Source organism: Cervus elaphus, chromosome 9, assembly GCF_910594005.1.
Source record: "Cervus elaphus chromosome 9, mCerEla1.1, whole genome shotgun sequence".
NCBI lineage: Eukaryota > Metazoa > Chordata > Mammalia > Artiodactyla > Cervidae > Cervus > Cervus elaphus.
The window spans coordinates 94,430,777-94,448,856 of record NC_057823.1 but is presented as its reverse complement, the minus strand read 5'-3'; the positions used below and the strand labels follow the sequence as shown (position 1 = coordinate 94,448,856).

At 40.4% G+C, this 18,080-nt stretch overlaps 2 protein-coding genes across 6 annotated transcripts in view; one reads left to right on the top strand and one right to left on the bottom strand.

The window, feature by feature from the left end:
- The window catches only part of TTC37 (tetratricopeptide repeat domain 37), a 96,374-nt gene extending 95,262 nt beyond the window's left edge, over positions 1-1,112 (top strand). For all 5 annotated transcript variants that reach the window (XM_043913631.1, XM_043913627.1, XM_043913630.1 and 2 more), the window contains one exon: positions 84-1,112. In XM_043913631.1, the coding sequence (XP_043769566.1) occupies positions 84-158 (75 nt within the window). In that variant the 3' untranslated portion in view covers positions 159-1,112. The remainder of the gene's footprint in view (positions 1-83) is intronic.
- Positions 1,113-15,330: 14,218 nt separating this feature from the next.
- FAM81B (family with sequence similarity 81 member B) overlaps positions 15,331-18,080 on the bottom strand; it is a 152,067-nt gene continuing 149,317 nt past the window's right edge. The window contains exons 8-9 of the mRNA XM_043913858.1: positions 17,080-17,275; positions 15,331-15,600 (exon numbers count right to left, since the gene is read on the bottom strand). Of these exons, the coding sequence (XP_043769793.1) occupies positions 15,467-15,600; positions 17,080-17,275 (330 nt within the window). The 3' untranslated portion in view covers positions 15,331-15,466. The remainder of the gene's footprint in view (positions 15,601-17,079; positions 17,276-18,080) is intronic.

Below are 18,080 nucleotides of genomic sequence, written 5' to 3'. Positions count from 1 at the left end.
TGGCTTACTTCGTTTCTATGAATCTAGATATAGGTATTGTTAATAAAGAGAATACTAATGTTCCTATCTGTGATTTCCCACAGGTGCTGGTAAACAATGCCAAAACTCACGGAGATGCAAGAGCGTTGGAACTGAATCAGAAATTGTCCTCACAATAACAGGGCTTTATTTTATAGTAAGCAGGCAAAGAAAAAGCTATTAGAAATAAAGAAAGAAAGAATCAAGACTTTCCCCCAAAGCAACAGTTTAAAAAGCTATAGTTACAATCATCCATTTCTTTTTAAAATCTAAAGACGTTTAAGTTCTTAAGCTAGGGATGTAATTTTCCATAAACTCTTAATATAACTTTAATTTGAAAACATTTTTGATTTTGAGAAGTCTATAATGAAAGGAAAAACCATGATTCCCTTAGTAGTTCGTTAGTTATTTGTGAATCATTATTTTCTGTATCTTGCATGGTGCACAATAGGACTTTTTTTTTTGTAATCCCTTACAATAAAGCCTTAATAGCCATTTGCTAAGTTATATGCAAAATGAGATTAGCACAGTGCAGAGTTTTATTTGTTAAAAAACAAATTAAAAGTTTTAATTCCTTCTATGAATTCTAGAGTTCAGCAGACCAATTCATCCAATATCCAGATAATCTTATCATCTGTTTTACTAGTGGTTCATCTTGGATTCTGTTGAAGAAGCATAATATAAACGTTAGGTGAGTCCTGGACTGCTAATTGGGCTTCCTTGGTTGCTCAGACAGTAAAGAATCCGCCTGCAGTGTGGGAGACCCAGGGGATCACCCTGGGTTGGGAACATCCCCTAGAGGAGGGCATGGCCGCCCACTCCAGTACTCTTGCCTGGAGAACCTCCCTAGACAGAGGAGCCTGGTGGGCTACAGTCCCTGGGGTTGCAAAGAGTTGGACACGACTGAGTGACTGAGCACAGCACAGACTGCTAATGGATATGTCTATAGAATTCAAAACTCTCAAGTGTAAGGCTGCATTTAAAAAGTGAGTGAAAATTTTTCAAAAACAATGCTGACAATATTTAATCGATCATGTAATTCCTTAATTTATGCTAAAAAGATGAACTTTTCTTAAATAAAAACAAAAATGGTGTCTTGTTTTCTTTACAGTATCAATTCAGATATAATTTCAGAATTCCAAATTTGGAGACTTGAAAGTACAGTTTCCTATTTTATTTTTTCAAAAAGCCGTTTATATTAATTTGAAGAAGCTGTATGTCACTTGCTTTGGATCTGTGGTTTTAAAGTGTTTCATCTATTTACATAAATTATTTATTGTGTGAAAATGGGTGGTATAATTTATATATGTAGCTTTTCTGAATCATCAGCTTCACAGTGTTACTTTGTAAGATAGTACAAATTGATAATATTCTGTAATTAAATTTTACTCCACAGGTTAATCTATTGAATGCCTATATTTGGCTGAATATTATCATCATTGAGACCTATTCAATCTGAATCTTTAACGATGGAGGCTAGGACTCTGCATTTTAAAGGCATGCCTAAGACATTCTAATCTTGGGCCATTGATGCTCATGAACCACTGACTTAATGCAACGATGATCCTGCCCTTTACTTCTTTCTTTCATAAGACCAAGCACTTGCTGTTCTCTGCCCATGTCTTCCTGTCCTCACAGCTGTGAAACCAATTCGTCCTTTTAACAGCCTGGTCCTCAGGTTTGGCAAGGCTGTGCTAGAGAGGCTGCCCACACAGCCCCATGCCGGGCACATTAGCCTTCACCCCCACAGTGGACTCATCTGTCTGCTTACACATTTACGAGTCAGTTCTTTTTTTTTTTTTCTTTTAATTGGAAGCTAATTACTTTACAATATTGTAGTGGTTTTTGCCATACATTGACATGAATCAGCCACGGGTGTACATGTGTCCCCCATCCTGAACCCCCCTCCCACCTCCCTCCCCATCCCATCCCTCCGGGTCATCCCAGTGCACCAGCCCTGAGCACCCTGTCTCATGCATCGAACCTGGACTAGTCATCTATTTCACGTATGATAATATACATGTTTCAATGCTATTCTCTCAGATCATCCCACCCTCACCTTCTCCCACAGAGTCCAAAAGTCTGTTCTTTACACCTGTGTCTCTTGCGCTGTCTTGCATATAGGGTCATTGTTACCGTCCTTCTAAATTCCATATATATGTGTTAATATACTATATTGGTGTTTTTCTTTCTGACTTACTTCACCTGTAAAATAGGCTCCAGTTTCATCCACCTCGTTAGAACTGATTCAAATGCATTCTTTTTAATAGCTGAGTAATACTCCATTGTGTATATATACCACAGCTTTCTTATCCATTCATCTGCCGATGGACATCTGGGTTGCTGCCATGTCCTGGCTATTGTAAACAGCATGAAGACATACAGATGGCTAACAAACACATGAAAAGATGCTCAACATCACTCATTATCAGAGAAAGGCAAATCAAAACCACAATGAGGTACCATCTCACGCCGGTCAGGATGACTGCTATTAAAAAGTCTACAAGCAATAAATGCTGGAGAGGGTGTGGAGAAAAGGAAGCCCTCTTACACTGTTGGTGGGAATGCAAACTAGTGCAGCCACTGTGGAGAACAGTGTGGAGATTCCTTAAAAAGCTTGAAATAGAATGGCCATACGACCCAGCAGTCCCACTCCTCGGCATACACACCGAGGAAACCAGAATTGAAAGAGACGCATGTACCCCAGTGTTCACTGCAGCACTGTTTATGGGTCAGTTCTTGTTTTCCACTTGCTTTCTGGGCTGGTGCTGCTTCACAAAGTCACTTTCACCTTCAGGGTGGACTTGGCTAACTTTTGCTCCAAGCCTGTAAGCAAGGAGTGACCTTTTGACTCCATTGCCTAGTTCTGGCCTCCAGGAACTTTAAGCCCAGATTTTTTAGAAAATAAGGTTAGAAAGTACTGTAGTTAATACTATCTCAGGTAATTTTCTCTCTCTCTCTCTTTTTTTTTGCATAGCTGTATATTCATCCTCTCTATTTGTTGCCTTCTCTTCAGATAGCTCCCCAGTTACTGTGAGACTCAAATAATTCCTAACCATATAATTTATAGAACTAACTTTATGCCAGACCTGTGTGAAGTGTTTTAAACATTGTTCTTTAATCCAAGTTGGTAAAGAAGAGTGATGCTAAACAGCATACTTAAAGCAGAAAAAATTTGAGGTAATCAGTGTTACCTGATTCGAAGAAGTGGCTGAAATTTATTTTCAGAGTTTATTTGTAAGTTTAATTAGAGTACATTAAAAACTATTTCCTGACATATCAATATTTAGCATTCATAGTAAGTGTTTCATTATTTTTATCTCTTTGAGAAGTATAGTGCATTTTCTGTGAATTTTTATTTACCATTTGCTGCTATTAACTATTATTAGTCAACTTGATTAATAATTATTATTATTGATTAGATGCATATAGGCTAGCTTGGCATCTGATAGTCGTTTCCAGTTGGAAAGTCATTTTAGCTTATGAGTAAACTTTTGGAGCACAGTCTGTTTGGGATCACTTGTCCTATTTCTTAAAGTGCCCCTTGTGTTAATTTCTGGTCAGGATTAAAAAAACAACCTTAGTTTTAAATTACTCTGCTCTTTTTTCACTTTACAAAATGAGTTGACAAGCTTCATGTAATCTGGGACTCTACACAAAACAGGATTGGTCAAAAATATTCATGTTGCATATTACAGGAATTAATAGATGTGGTTATTTAAACTGGTGTGAAACTTTAGTTAGGTAAATAAATATTTAGTATTAAGTCATATACAACTATGAAAAGATACACATATTTGGTTTCTCCACAGAAAATTAGTTATCTGCTTCAGGGAAATTTTATAGGAAAACAAAAATGAAGCATATTTTATTTATGAATCAGTGTGTCTTGCAGATTCATTTTAATTTTTGTGCATTAATTAGCCTCCAACTAAAAAAAAAAAAATGTAGAAACTTTGTTTTGGCAAAGTTGACCCTTGTCTCTGGACAGGTCTTCCTTTTTCCCACTTTAGTTTTGTTGGATAGAAAACTTCTCAGACTCCAAAACTGCTTGTTATAAGACATAGCATTTAGCTGCAGATTATAAACTGACCTTCAGTTTGCAGGAGAGGTTTTTTGTTTTGCCTTTGTTTTTTTACTTTTAGAAAGATACATTTGTGTATCAGATACAGGCAGAGTGATCTTTTCATTTTAAGTGATATATATTTATTTTACATGCTCTGCTCAGTCCTCTTTGTGACCCTGCGGACTGTAGCCCGCTAGGCTCCTCTGTCTGTCGAATTTTCCAGGCAAGAATACTGAAGTGGGTAGCCATTCTCTTCCCCAGGGAATCTTCCCGACCCAGGGATCAAGCGCGTGTCTCCTGCGTTGGCAAGTGGGTTCTTCACTACCGAGCCACCTGGTACTTTTTATACAGATAAACTAGAAAGTCCATAAAGAAGGCTGAGCACCAAAGAATTGATGCTTTCAAACTGTTGTGTTGGACTGCAAGGAGATCCAACCAGTCCATCCTAAAGGAAATCCATCCTGAATATTCGTTGGAAGGACTGATGCTGAAGCTGAAGCTTCAATATTTTAGCCACCTGATGTAAAGAGCTGTTTCACTAGAAAAGACCCTGATGCTGGGAAAGATTGAAGAGAAGAGGAGAAGGGGATGACAGAGAATGAGACAGTTGGATGGCATCACTGACTCGGTGGACATGAGTTTGAGTAAACTCCGGGAGATGGTGAAGGACAGGGAGGCCTGCATGCTGCAGTCCATGGGGTCGCAAAGAGTCAGACACGACTGAGTGACTGGACAACAGCAATGAAAGTAAAAAGTCAGAAAATACCTTTATTTACAGTATGCACATAACTTCTGGTTTGGAATATGTAATGACTTAGATCTGTGGGACCTAAAGACCATTCATACTGTCTAGCTGTCTGCATACTATATAATAATGGGTTTTTCCTCTCTTTGGATGATTAGGAACTTTTTGAATAACTTTATTTTAAATTCTGATTACCTGAACAAATACCTTATACAACTCTCATTTTTTTATAAATGCTATTTTTAAATTTCACAATGTTTTGAAGAAATTTAGAATTTGTTTAACAGTGTTATGAAATAGTTAAAACTTTTTCTCTTGTATTTTGAACTTAGAATTGAAATACCTGTTTATTTTAATGAAGGGAAATGATGCCAGGAAAGGGATCATTGAAACTGGAGTGTCCACTGAAAAAAAGGTGTTGGATTGCATACAATATCCCTGGACTGTTGAAATAATTTGTTATGTCATGATCATGAGTTTGAATAGGTACACAGGTTCATTTGGGCTTCATGCTTTACCACATACTTTCCCTATATATAATCCCTATGACAGAAATCCTTAAGTTATATTTATTCTGGAGAGAAGTAATGAAAAAATGCTTATCTTGTTGTTTCTGTTTGTGGCAGCAGAATAAGGTGTCTGTGTCCCAACCCCTGAAATTTGTGACTACGTTGCAGATGTGACTTAGGGTTTTGGACCCTGAGATGGGGAGATTATCCTAGATTATCTGGATGAATCCAGTTTACTCACAGGAATTCTTAAAAGTAGAGAGCCTGTCAGAGAGACGTCCCAGCGGGAGGTCAGAGAGATTCAGTATTGCTGCTGTGGAGATGGAAGAAGGGGCCCCTAACCGTGTTAATAAGGGCAGCCTCCAGGAACTGGGGAAGGCAGGACACGCCATCTGCCAAGTTCCCGAAAGGGATGCGGCCCGGCTGATACTTTGATCGTAGCCTGGTGAGACCCATGATGGACTTCTGACTTACAAAACTGTAAGATAATAAACTTATGTTTTTCAGTCGCCAAGTTTGTGGTAGTTTGTTAGGGCAGCAGTAGAAAATCAGTACATGGCTCACTGTGATTGCTGTTAAAATGAATACTCCTACCTTTGAGTTGGAATTTCACCAGATCACTGCTGTTGAGGATCATCATCTAAATTGTTGCCAAAAGGGGGTCATCAGATACAAGATAATGAGTCATTAAAAATGGTTACTGTGAAAAGTACTTGACTCTTAGGAATGTGTGGCTGTTTATTTCTGTAATAAATATCTGAACTATTCTCACTCAACATTCTACTTACAACACAGTGTCACGGACCTAGCTGATTACATATTATGCTTCTCTTCTCTTTAAAAGAAACTGCATTGGATTATACTCACAAAACCTAAGGAATATATTTCAAACTCAGTTTTGGTGTTGAAGGGATGTGCCTGGATAAGTCTTTTTTTTTTTTTTAATTTCTCTTTTAAATTTCTTTTTTTTTTAATTTCTCTCTAAAACTTTATTCAGAGTTACTCACCTCACTGTTAAAAAGGTTTAACAGTTAATACTCTGTGCTGGTGTTACTAGAACTGCCAATTGCCAGCAATGGACTGTGAAAAAACCCATTTTCTAAAAACCCCTAAAGTTAAATTACTCTTTTTAAAACATAGCAAACTCCTAAAACTTGAAAAGTATACATGTGCCATTTTCCCATCAGTCTTTAAATCTGAACCTAGATTATTAATCTACATCAGTGGATGTCAAAATGAAGTCATTTTAACAAATTATGCAAATCAAAACACCACTAGTTAATATAAGTATTTTACAAATACTACATTACATATTACCTTGCAATCTGAAACATTACATTTCATATTTGGGTGAGTTTATTTTCGACAATTGAAACTTCACAGAATTCAGCAGCAAATAAAGTATAAAAAAAATTAGTTCTGTACATTAGTTCCAACTATTTTACAATCTGTAAGGCTTATGTCATAGTTCAGCACCAAGAAGATCTACAGAACTTCCTAACCCAGTTTTATTCATTCCATGTGATAGTTTTTGTTATTGTTATTTTTAAAGTGAAAGTCTGAGAAAATGCTTTACATATCCTACTTCCAGACCTTGAGAAGTGAAATACTTTTGGCTGGTCGTGTGATGCAAAAGCTTGAGTTGTACCTTTTATTTATTTATTTTTTTAAGCAATTAGTGATATTTTATTTCTATTTTGGGCCACATCACTTGGCATGTGAGATGTTAGTTCCCTAATCCAAGGACCCCACACCTCCTGCATTGGAACTGTGGAGCCTTAACCACTGGACCACCAAGGAAGTCCCTGACCTTTTAATTTTTAATCTAGCTCAGGGCCTTGAGCTAGATTTCTAATGGAAGCATTCCATTATACTAAGGCTACCAATGTTTTCCAAGTCCAGAGTGAGCTAAAGCAGAACACTGAAGTAAACTGCTTCGTGCAGCATATGCCGAGCAGCACCTCTGGTGTTCAGTGAGCTGTCCTTCTGCCCCTCCCCACACCCCTTGCACCAGCGCTTACAAACCTTCTTCAGGTAGAAGCCCTTTCCAAAGATCCTCACTGTAGAAAGGTGGGTGATCAGTTCTAGGTACATGAGCAGACCTTTACTTTGACTTAATGGAAGCCAGCTTCTATAAATACTTGAATGGAATTGTGTGTGCAGGCGAAAAAGGTTATACTTTATTCTGATTTGTTTTTCAGTCTCTCCCTCAGTCATATCCAACTCTTTGTGGCCCCATGGACTGCAACATACCAGGTTCCCTGTCCATCACCAACCCCCAGAGCTTGCTCAAACTCATGTCCATTGAGCCGGTGATGCTATCTAACCATCTCATCCTCTGTCTTCTCTTTCTCCTCCCGCCTTCAATCTTTCCCAGCATCAGGGTCTTTTCCAATAAGTCAGTTCTTTCCATCAGTTGTCCAAAGTATTGGAGTTTCAGCTTCAGCATCAGTCCTTCCAGTGAATATTCAGGGCCAATTTCCTTTAGGAAATGGACTGGTTGGATCTCCTTGCAGTCCAAGGGACTCTCAAGAGTCTTCTCCAACACCATCGTTCAAAAGCATCAGTTTTTCGGTGCTCAGCTCTCACATCCATACACGACTACTGGAAAAACCATAGCTTTGACTAGACGGACCTTTGTCGGCAAAGAAATGTCTCAGTTTTTTAATATGCTATATAGGTTGGTCATAGCTTTTCTTCCAAGGAGCAAGCATCTTTTAATTTCATGGCTATGGTCACCATCTGCAGTGAATTTGGAGCCCAAGAAAATGAAATCTGACACTGTTTCCATTGTTTCCCCATCTATTTGCCATGAAGTGATGGGACCGGATGCCATGATCTTTCTTTTTTGAATGGTGAGTTTTAAGCCATCATAGTTATCTGGGTCATTAAGATCTTTTTACTATAGTTCTTCTGTGTATTCTTGCCACCTGTTCTTAATGTCTTCTGTTTCTGTTAGGTCCATACCATTTCTGTCCTTTATTTTTCCCATCTTTGCATGAAATGTTCACTTGATATCTCTAATTTTCTTGAAGAGATCTCTAGTCTTTCCCATTCTATTGTTTTCCTCTATTTTTTGCATTGATCACTGAGGAAGGCTCTCTTATCTCTCCTTGCTATTCTTTGGAACTCTGCATCCGGTTGGGTATATCTTTCCTTTTCTCCTTTGCCTTTTGCTTCTCTTCTTTTCTCAGCTATTTGTAAGGCCTCCTCCGACAACCATTTTGCCTTTTTGCATTTTCTTCCCCTTGAGGATGGTCTTGACCACTGCCTCCTGTATAATGTCATAAATCCCTGTCCACAGTCCTTCAGGCACTCTGTCTATCAGATCTAATCCCTTGAATCTATTCATCACATCCACTCTATAATCATAAGGGATTTGATTTAGGCCATACCTGAATGGCCTAGTGGCTTTCCCTACTTTCTTCAATTGAAGTCTCAATTTTGCATAAAGAGTTCATGATCTGAGCCACAGCCAGCCCCCAGTGGTGTTTTTGCTGACTACATAGAGCTTCTCCATGTTTGGCTGCAAAGAATATAATCAGTCTGATTTCGGTATTGACCATCTGGTGATGTCCATGTGTAGAATTGTCTCTTGTGTTGTTGGAAGAGGATGTTTGCATGACCAGTGCATTCTCTTGGCAAAACTCTGTTAGCCTTTTCCCTGCTTCATTCTGTACTCCAATGGACACCCATTAAGTAGAACAAGGATATTGTCCATCTGACTCCCAGATGGTTTAAATAACTAGAGTGTTTGCAACTCTGCCTTTTTAATGCTCTTTTCTTCCCTTTGATTGCATAAAATATGGCCATTGCTTAATCTCTGTGAAAAAAAAAATGCTGCATATTTTAGTATCAGGAGATTGGGAGTTATTTTGGAAAACCACAGCATTCTGCTTTAAAAGTTTTAAGTGTTTTGTCCAATTTAATAGCTCAAGAAAGGGGAAATAGTGTACAAATTTTTTTTTTTTTTAAGATTTATTTTTACTTATCTATTTTTGGCTACACTGGGTCTTTGTTCCTGCATTTGCAGTGAGTGGCAGCTCCTCTTTGTTGCATGGATTTTCCTTGTGGTGGCTTCTCTTATTGCAGAGCAGAGGCTCTAGGCCTGAGGACTCAGTAGTTGCTGCATGTGGGCTCAGCAGTTGTGGGACCTGGGCTTAGCTGCTCTGCAGCATGTGGGATCTTCCCCACTGAGGATCACACCCATGTCCCCTGCATTGGCAGGTGGATTCTTAACCACTAGACCACTCGGGAAGCCCTAAACAGTTTTAATGTTAAAAATATTTCCTGCTTTTAGAAGTTTGGAGATTAGCCTGTAAAGAAGTCAGGTGGTATGGGAAAAAGACAACTGCAGGTTATATCTTGGCAGAGTGAGTTATGTGGGATTTTTTTGTTTGTTTGTTTGTTTGCTTATGTACATTCCTGGTGGTGTTGATTTCTCGTATGTATGAGACACAAGGGTCACTAGGCATAAGGGAAAAGCCAGATGGAACAGAAGTTTGTGTGGAAAGAAGATTGGAGAGACAATCACTGCTGAGAAATCAAATGTATATTGTCATAAAGCAGCTTCAGTAAGGTGGAAAAAAAATATTTCAAAATTGCCTGAGGTCAGCCCTATAATGCCTCAGAGTTAGTGCTCTGTATGTGGTTGGATGGCTTTTCTGTCAAAGAACTATTATTCAGAATGACCTATTAACTCACTTGACCTGAATTCAGGCAGTGGTGGATAGCTATGAACACTGATCAACTTTCTTTTGACCCTCGTATGTCTTAGGTACCTAGCACCTCCTTGGCTTTGAAAAGCCTTGCTCTCCTTAGTTATCAACCAGTCCTTGCCGAGAAGTATCCAGGAAGGCTCATGGGTGTGTGTTTGTTCTTTTTGAGGACTTTTGTGTTGTGAAGACTGTGCTATTGTGAATATGTAAAAGCCTTTAAGTGCTAAGCAATGGAATTTAAGAACAAAGACTAGGTAGGTTCCTTGGTTTAAGAGTGGCTTTGGGCTGCAGGAGTAGGTTTATCCAGCATCATTCCTATCCTTCCCTTTAGGCCTTGGGCACTTGAAGCCCAACCCTGAATGTCACTCTTGTGAATGTAGTACATAGCAGTTTTTGGAGAAGCATCTGTTAGTTGGATACTAATGACTTTGACCTGGCATTCATAGCTCTTGGGTTTGCTTCTGATGGCCAGAACTTCTGGAGGAAATACGCTTCACAGCTCACTGGCACCAGCACCTTACCCGCCTCTAGTAGTCCACAGAAGTAGCTGTTAGCCTGCATCCCCAGAAACAATAAGAAGTGCTTTTAAAGTAGAAGAACTTCCTCAGTATAATTTTGTTCCAGGAGAAATCTATAGTTTGCACTTCTTACTGCTTTGGTCCACTGCTAGGTTTATTGCAAACCAGTATACATAGCATATGGCTCTGGGTCTCACCGGTGGCTCAGTGGTAAAGAATCCGCCTGTGATGCAGGAGACGTGAGTTTGATTCCTGGGTCAGGAAGATCTCCTGGAGGAGGGCATGGCAACCCACCCCAGTATTCCTGCCTGGAAAACCCCATGGACAGGGGAGCCAGGCAGGCTACTGCCCATGGGGCCACAGAAGGGTCTGACATGACTGAAGTGACTGAGGACAAGCAATACACACAGTATAGGGTCCTTTTGGAACAACACCGATTCAATTCAGAGTTGCCTGAAAGAGTACTAGGAACTTGTTTTTTCCCATAAAGATTTAAGACTGTTCATTATTATTAATCAGTCCCTTTATCAGGTGTAATACCTACAATGGATCAGACACATATTCAGAGAAACAATATAGCAGAATGTTTAAGAGCAAATTCTCTGCACTGATGAGTTCAAATTCTGGCTCGACTTCATACTAGCAGCACCTCATACTTAACATAAATCGCTTCATCTCTCTGTGCCTCAGTAACACACATCTGTTTGGAGGATTAAATGAGTTAATACAGGTAAAGTGCTTGGAACCATCTCTGATACCTGGTAACGGTTCAGTTTTTTTTTAACCTTAGTGGTATTTTTCCCACGTTAAGATGAGTGAACTGACCCCAAAGTTAGAGAGCATATCCAGCGTTGCACATACAGTGGCTGTGGTGCTGCTTTTAAACTCGGGTGTGTCAGACCTCAGGATCCCTCAAGACTTCCCAGCATTAGAAGTTTGGATTTTTGTTTTGTCTTGTTTTCTCCATTTCCGTCTCTGGGGATTGTAAAGCAGGGCCTGAGCACACCGATCATTTTTACCTCACATCTCATAAATATCATCTGAAAATGAGGTAAGAAAAACTCTACCCTGGAACCTGGGGTTATGGAAATATAGTCTATGGAGTTAGAAAATTTCATCACTGTATAATAAAGGGAAGATCTTAAACAGCAGAACTTTACCACAAATGTGTGTGACTCGAATCTCCTGAAGAGGGAAATGCCGAGCTGTGTAGGGGCCAAAACAGCCTCTTGTTTTTTTCCAGACGATAATCCTTCCTCCGTGTGGGAGGGTTCACCCCCCTCTCTGTGTCTGATAAGATGCAGCACATTTATTTTATACAGAAGGGCAGTCGGGAAAGCATGTATAAGCTTTCTCTACTGAGTTGTGTGATACATCCAACTTTCTATTTACATCGTAGGACAGGGACCTCGTTGACAGACATCTGATCTGAAGCATTGCCGGTAGAACTCCCAAGTTGATGCTTGGCACCATCTGCTAGCAGGAACTCCCAGGGAAGATAGAAACCCTCAGACTATGAGGCTTCCTCTCCTACCTCACTGCTGGCTCCCTACACTCACCAAGCTTCCTCTTCTGCCTGTTCCTTAAGTGTGAGGTGTCCTTGGATTCTCTCATGGTCTGAGTTTCTCATGTAATCTTCATGCCTCCCACGCCCACCTCTCCCTCCCAATACTAGGTAATCTCTTTCTTCCTCCCTCATATCTTCACTAACCATTTCTGTGCTAAATCCCCAGTTCCATTCTTTGTCTCAACCTCCAGATCCTTAGGTCTCACTAATCACTGGACACCTCCTTTAGGACATCTCAAGTGAAAGGGAAAGTCACTCAGTCGTGTCCGACTCTTTGTGACCCCATGGACTATACAGTACATGGAATTCTCCAGGCCAGAATACTAGAATGGGTAGCCAACTTTATTTTATTTGGCTCCAAAACCACTGCAGATGGTGACTGCAGCCATGAAATTAAAAGACGTTTACTCCTTGGAAGAAAAGTTATGACCACCCTAGAAAGCATATTAAAAAGCAGAGACATTACTTTGCCAACAAAGGTCCGTCTAGTCAAGGCTATGGTTTTTCCAGTGGTCATGTATGGATGTGAGAATTGGACTATAATGAAAGCTGAGCACCAAGAATTGATGCTTTTGAACTGTGGTGTTGGAGAAGACTCTTGAGAGTCCCTTGGGCAGCAAGGAGATCCAACCAGTCCATCCTAAAAAAGATCAGTCCTGGGTGTTCATTGGAAGGACTGATGCTGAAGCTGAAACTCCAATACTTTGGCCACCTGATGTGGAGAGCTGACTCATTGGAAAAGACCCTGATGCTGGGAAAGAGTGAAGGCGGGAGGAGAAGGGGATCACAGAAGATGAGATGGTTGGATGGCATCACTGACTCAATGGACATGAGTTTGAGTAAACTCTGGGAGTTGGTGATGGACAGGGAGGCCTGGTGTGCTGCAGTCCATGGAGTCACAAAGAGTCGGATATGACTGAGCAACTGAACTGAACTGAACTGAGCCTTTCCCTTCTCCAGGGGATCTTCCCAACCCAGGGATCAAACCCAGGTTTCCCGCACTGCAGGCGGATTCTTTACCAGCTGAGTCACCAGGGAAGCCCAAGAATACTGGAGTGGGTAGCCTATCCTTTCTCCAGCGGATCTTCCTGACCCAGGTAATCGAACTGGGGTCTCCTGCTTTGCAGGTGGATTCTTTACCAACTGAGCTATCAGGGAAGCCCTTGGGACATCTCATCATACCTTCAAATCAGTTAATTTAAAGCTGAGCTCAGCATTCTCACTCTTCCTGCAGTATCTCCCTGCTTTTCACCCACATTTGTTCTCCCACTGTGTCTGTAGTCTATACTCTACAGCCAGAGGGGTTTTACTAAAATGCAAATCTTATCATGTCACTCTCCTATGCAAAAAATCCCTCAAAAGACTTTTTTTTTAAGATAAGGCCCAAGTTCCTCAACATGAGTTATACGACCCTTTGTCATCAGACACCCGACTCCCCTAACTCCTCCAACTTGCTCTTTCCTGCTCACTTCACCCCCCTCCCCCCACCCACCACACCTTAGGTTCTGACTGTGTTGAACTTCTGTTGCTGGCCTGGGTCGCATTTTTTTGGCCTCCAGGCCTTTGCTTAGACTGCACCTTCTGCCTAAGGCTTCCCTGGTAGCTCGGTTGGTAAAGAATTGTCTGCAATGCAGGAGAACCCAGTTTGATTCCTGGGTTGGGAAGATCCCCTGGAGAAGGGAAAGGCTACCCACTCCAGTATTCTGGTCTGGAGAATTCCATGAACTATACAGTCCATGGGGTCGCAAAGAGTCAGACACGACTGAGCACCTGAACCGAACTGAACTGAATTCATATTTTTGCAGTGCCTCTAAATTTAGCAGCAGGATAAAATTATGTTGGATGATTTTCATGGAAACTGTTATATTTTTTAGATTTTTTTTTTTAGATAGTTAACTCTTACTTGCTCATAATTCTGATACCAATTGAGTACAATGAATCAGTATTTTAAATACACAGAAGTTAGACTTGGTATAGATATTGGGACTGTTAGAAAATTAAAACCTCTGCATTAGAAGTTGCAGTCTGACAGTTCACTTGGCTGTATCTGCCCCAGAGACATTTCCCTCATAGTTTAAGAACTAATTGCTAATGCTTGTAAATGGTTTCATATAAAACCAGATTTCTGTTTTTTTTTTTTGAAAAATAAAATTTTGCACAATAATGGATTCAGTTCAGTTCAGTCACTCAGTCATGTCCGACTCTTTGCAACCCCATGAAGTGCAGCATGCCAGGCCTCCCTGTCCATCACCAACTCCTGGAGTTTACTCAAACCCACATCCATTGATTCGGTGATACCATCTCATCCTCTGTCATCCCCTTCTCCTCCTGTCTTCAATCTTTCCCAGCATCAGGGGCTTTTCAAATGAGTCAGCTCTTCGCATCAGGTGGCCAAAGTATTGGAGTTTCAGCTTCAACATCAGTCCTTCCAATGAACACCCAGGACTGATCTCCTTTAGGATGGACTGGTTGGATCTCCTTACAGTCCAAGGGACTCTCAAGAGTCTTCAACACCACAGTTCAAAAGCATCAATTCTTTGGTGCTCAGCTTTCTTTACAGTCCAACTCTCACATCCATACATGATCACTGGAAAAACCATAGCCTTGACTAGACGGACCTTTGCTGACAAAGTAATGTCTCTGCTTTTTAATATGCTTTCTAGGGTGGTCATAACTTTTCTTCCAAGGAGTAAGCATCTTTTAATTTCATGGCTGCAATCACCATCTGCAGTGATTTTGGAGCCCAGAAAAATAAGGTCAGCCACTGTTTCCACTCTTCCCCTATCTATTTGCCATGGAGTGATGGGACCGGATGCCATGATCTTAGTTTTCTGAATGTTAAACTTTAAGCCAACTTTTCCACTCTCCTCTTTCACTTCCATCATGAGGCTCTTTAGTTCTTCTTCACTTTCTGCCATAAGGGTGGTGTCATCTGCAGGATTACATGCATGTAAATAATGGACTGGAACTGCATAGTTGCTATTCTTTTTAGACCAGTAAGTTGTCTCCAATTTCCCACAGTTTGCGCCATTCTTTAATATATTACACCAGGCCTACTTCACCAGGCCTATAGGAATAACATGCAGATTTGTGGACAAATAAAAATATAAAGGCATGTATGGAAAGACATTCCCTAACTTTTTCACTAATAATAAATTAACCAAGACATCATAAAATTCCCTGCTTTATTGGGTTTTCTGGTACATTCATCACCTTAGAAAGGTGGTAAGAAATAGAAGCAGTAAACATCTCAAAGAGATTTTTTCCCTCAACTTTCCCAGGAAACCACTCCGCTGACTGGTGAAAGAGAAGATGACTGGAAAGTTTATGATTCCTGGAGTTCCGCTATCTTACGCTGCAATTTCTTTAGGTCTTTCTGTACTTTATATTTTTCTAAATCCATTTTTGTTTTCTGTATTCGTTGGAGGGAGTTGAGAGAGTCATGAATCGATTTAAATCCTGGAAGAGGATATGAAAATAGGTATATTGAAGCTAAATAAGGCATTGGATCTTTAAAAAATTTTTTAACAAAAGTTACTAGTCAGCAGTCCTGCCACAATCAATCATTGTTTAATCAAAGCATATTAAATTCCATTAAGACCAGTCTAAAAATGGTCTAAAAATGTATAATAATCTTTTTCTTACAATGTCATCAGAATGCATTAGCAACGGTGTTTCAACTAGTATCTGGCTTCATTGCAAAATTTAAATTCTGTCCTTCCCCTCCATCCCCGTAGATTGCATAATGAAATAATTCTATATTTCAAGAGAGAAATTTAAAATATTTTCTTTCTATCCACTTGGACAAGAAATTTGGATGATCTCTTTTTTTTAATTCTTGTTACAAAATTGAAGGTAAAGGCCACAGATGAGACTTTAAACCTTCTCTGAAAGCAACCTGTTTGAAGGACTTGGTCCATTGCCAGCTGCTCCCCCCACGCCTGCCCCCAGCACTTTGTGTCTTGTTATATCAAAGTCCAGCCACTCAGGACCACAGCCTACCAGACCTCAGGCTTCTCAGGGCACAGTCCATTGCTGGCTCACTAGAGGCTTTCGCACAGTCATTTCTCAGCACTTTTTTGTTAAAGGCATAAAAGCAAACCATTAATTGGGAGTCCCCATTTGTTAGGCTTTCCCTTAGGAAAGTGCAGAAACATATAGATTACAAATTACTCTTCAGTTCATACTGGGATTGTACTCACAGAATGAGTAAATTCCATTTTTAATGGGTAAATAGCAAGCAGAACCCTAAAAGTTGGGTCAGTTAAATTGGGGTTGTCTCTCATAAAGGAACCTTCTGATTCCTGGTAATTCTCAAAATTGTGACTCGAGGCAGTTGGCTGCTCCGCTACACCTATCCCCGCATCCTTCCTTTTGACAAATTAGATGAGCCTTTCAAATTAATCCTCTTTGATGTTAGCTCAGCTTGACACTGCTGCCATTAGCCTCCTTAAGAAGAAAAGCAGTCAATATACTGAACTCTGCTCATTCATTTCTCTCTCTTGACTTCTAAAGGTCAGGTCTCTCTCCAGTTTGACAACTGTCCAGGCTCATTACCTGCAGTTCAGTGAGGGACATCTGACCTAGACTCTTAATTTCATGATATAACCACAAGTCAGGTCTTGATGATCTCCGAGGATTTTCCAGGTCTGACAATTTTATGATTCTATGATCTTACAGACTAAAAAATAAATCTCACTGCAATGGCAACTTGTGACCCTGAAACGTGTGAGTGAGAAACTAAATTTGCATATTTACCTTCCCTCCGGTGATACGCTGACATGCTATGGGTTATTTAGGAAAGTCGGATGAAATACAAAGAATGTCACTTGACTAATGACAAGATTCCTCCCTGGCCATTAGCTCAAAGCAGAAAACCCTGAAGGACTGGATAAGAAAAGACTGATGTTCTTGACTCAGTTAAAGGTATCTGCTCACCCAATTGATATTCATCCTGTATTTTCTCTAATTCATCCCAGACGTGCTTTTCCAGTTGGCTCATCTTCTTGGACAGTTTATTTTCTGTATGCTTTATTTTGTTCAGATCTGCTTCATACTTCTCTGTGTTAATGAAATTCTCTAACTTTTTTGAAAGCTTCAGTAATTTTTCTTCCATGTTTTTTTCCGACATATCCTACAAAAGAGGTCATGTGATAAAACTGCTGAAAACCTTTGTGGATTTGAATTTCATCTTAGAGAATGCATTTTAACAAGTTTGCTTTCCCGTGATAAATGTGAGTTTCCAAACCAGGTTCCCTTGGATCTAAAGCTATTCACAAGTGTAAGTTAATTCCTTTATTTGGCCTTGTTCATTTGTAGTTTCTGAAATTCTACATGCTATGGGAGAAGAGAAAGGGCTGTGGTCCTTATGAAATGCCTGGAGGATTTGGAATTGTTGCATTTAAAGAAGTGTTGCCAAGGAAGGTATTTTACATTCTGCTCGACTTGAGCTTCTGGGACATTCTCCTAAATATTGGACGTTCTTATTCCCTGAACTTTCTGTCTCTATGTGAACAGGCTTCAGGCAGAATAGTGATTCTCTGTCTCTGCTTTCTATTAGAATCACCTGGCCCATTATCCACCCCCCGCCCCCCCCCCCCCAACCTCACCTTACCCCTACACACAATTCTGATTTAATGGGCTGTGTGAACCCAGGAGTTGATGGCATTTACAAGCTCCCCAGGTGATTCTAACATGCAGCAGGGTGGGGCTGCAGAGGCAGCCTGAGACAAGCAGCTTCTTTGCCCTCCTCACTCCCTGGCAGGGAAGAAAGAAACGCGGGAGGCTGACTTGGCCCCCTTTGATGCTCTTTGGGCCCACCCGCCTCAAGAATGGTGGGTTCCAGCCTCTCTTCCTCGTGATAGGCGCCTTCTGCCCGCAGATGACCGCCTTCTCACCTAGTGCGGCCTAGAACTGGTGGAGGAGTCTTGCCTAAACCC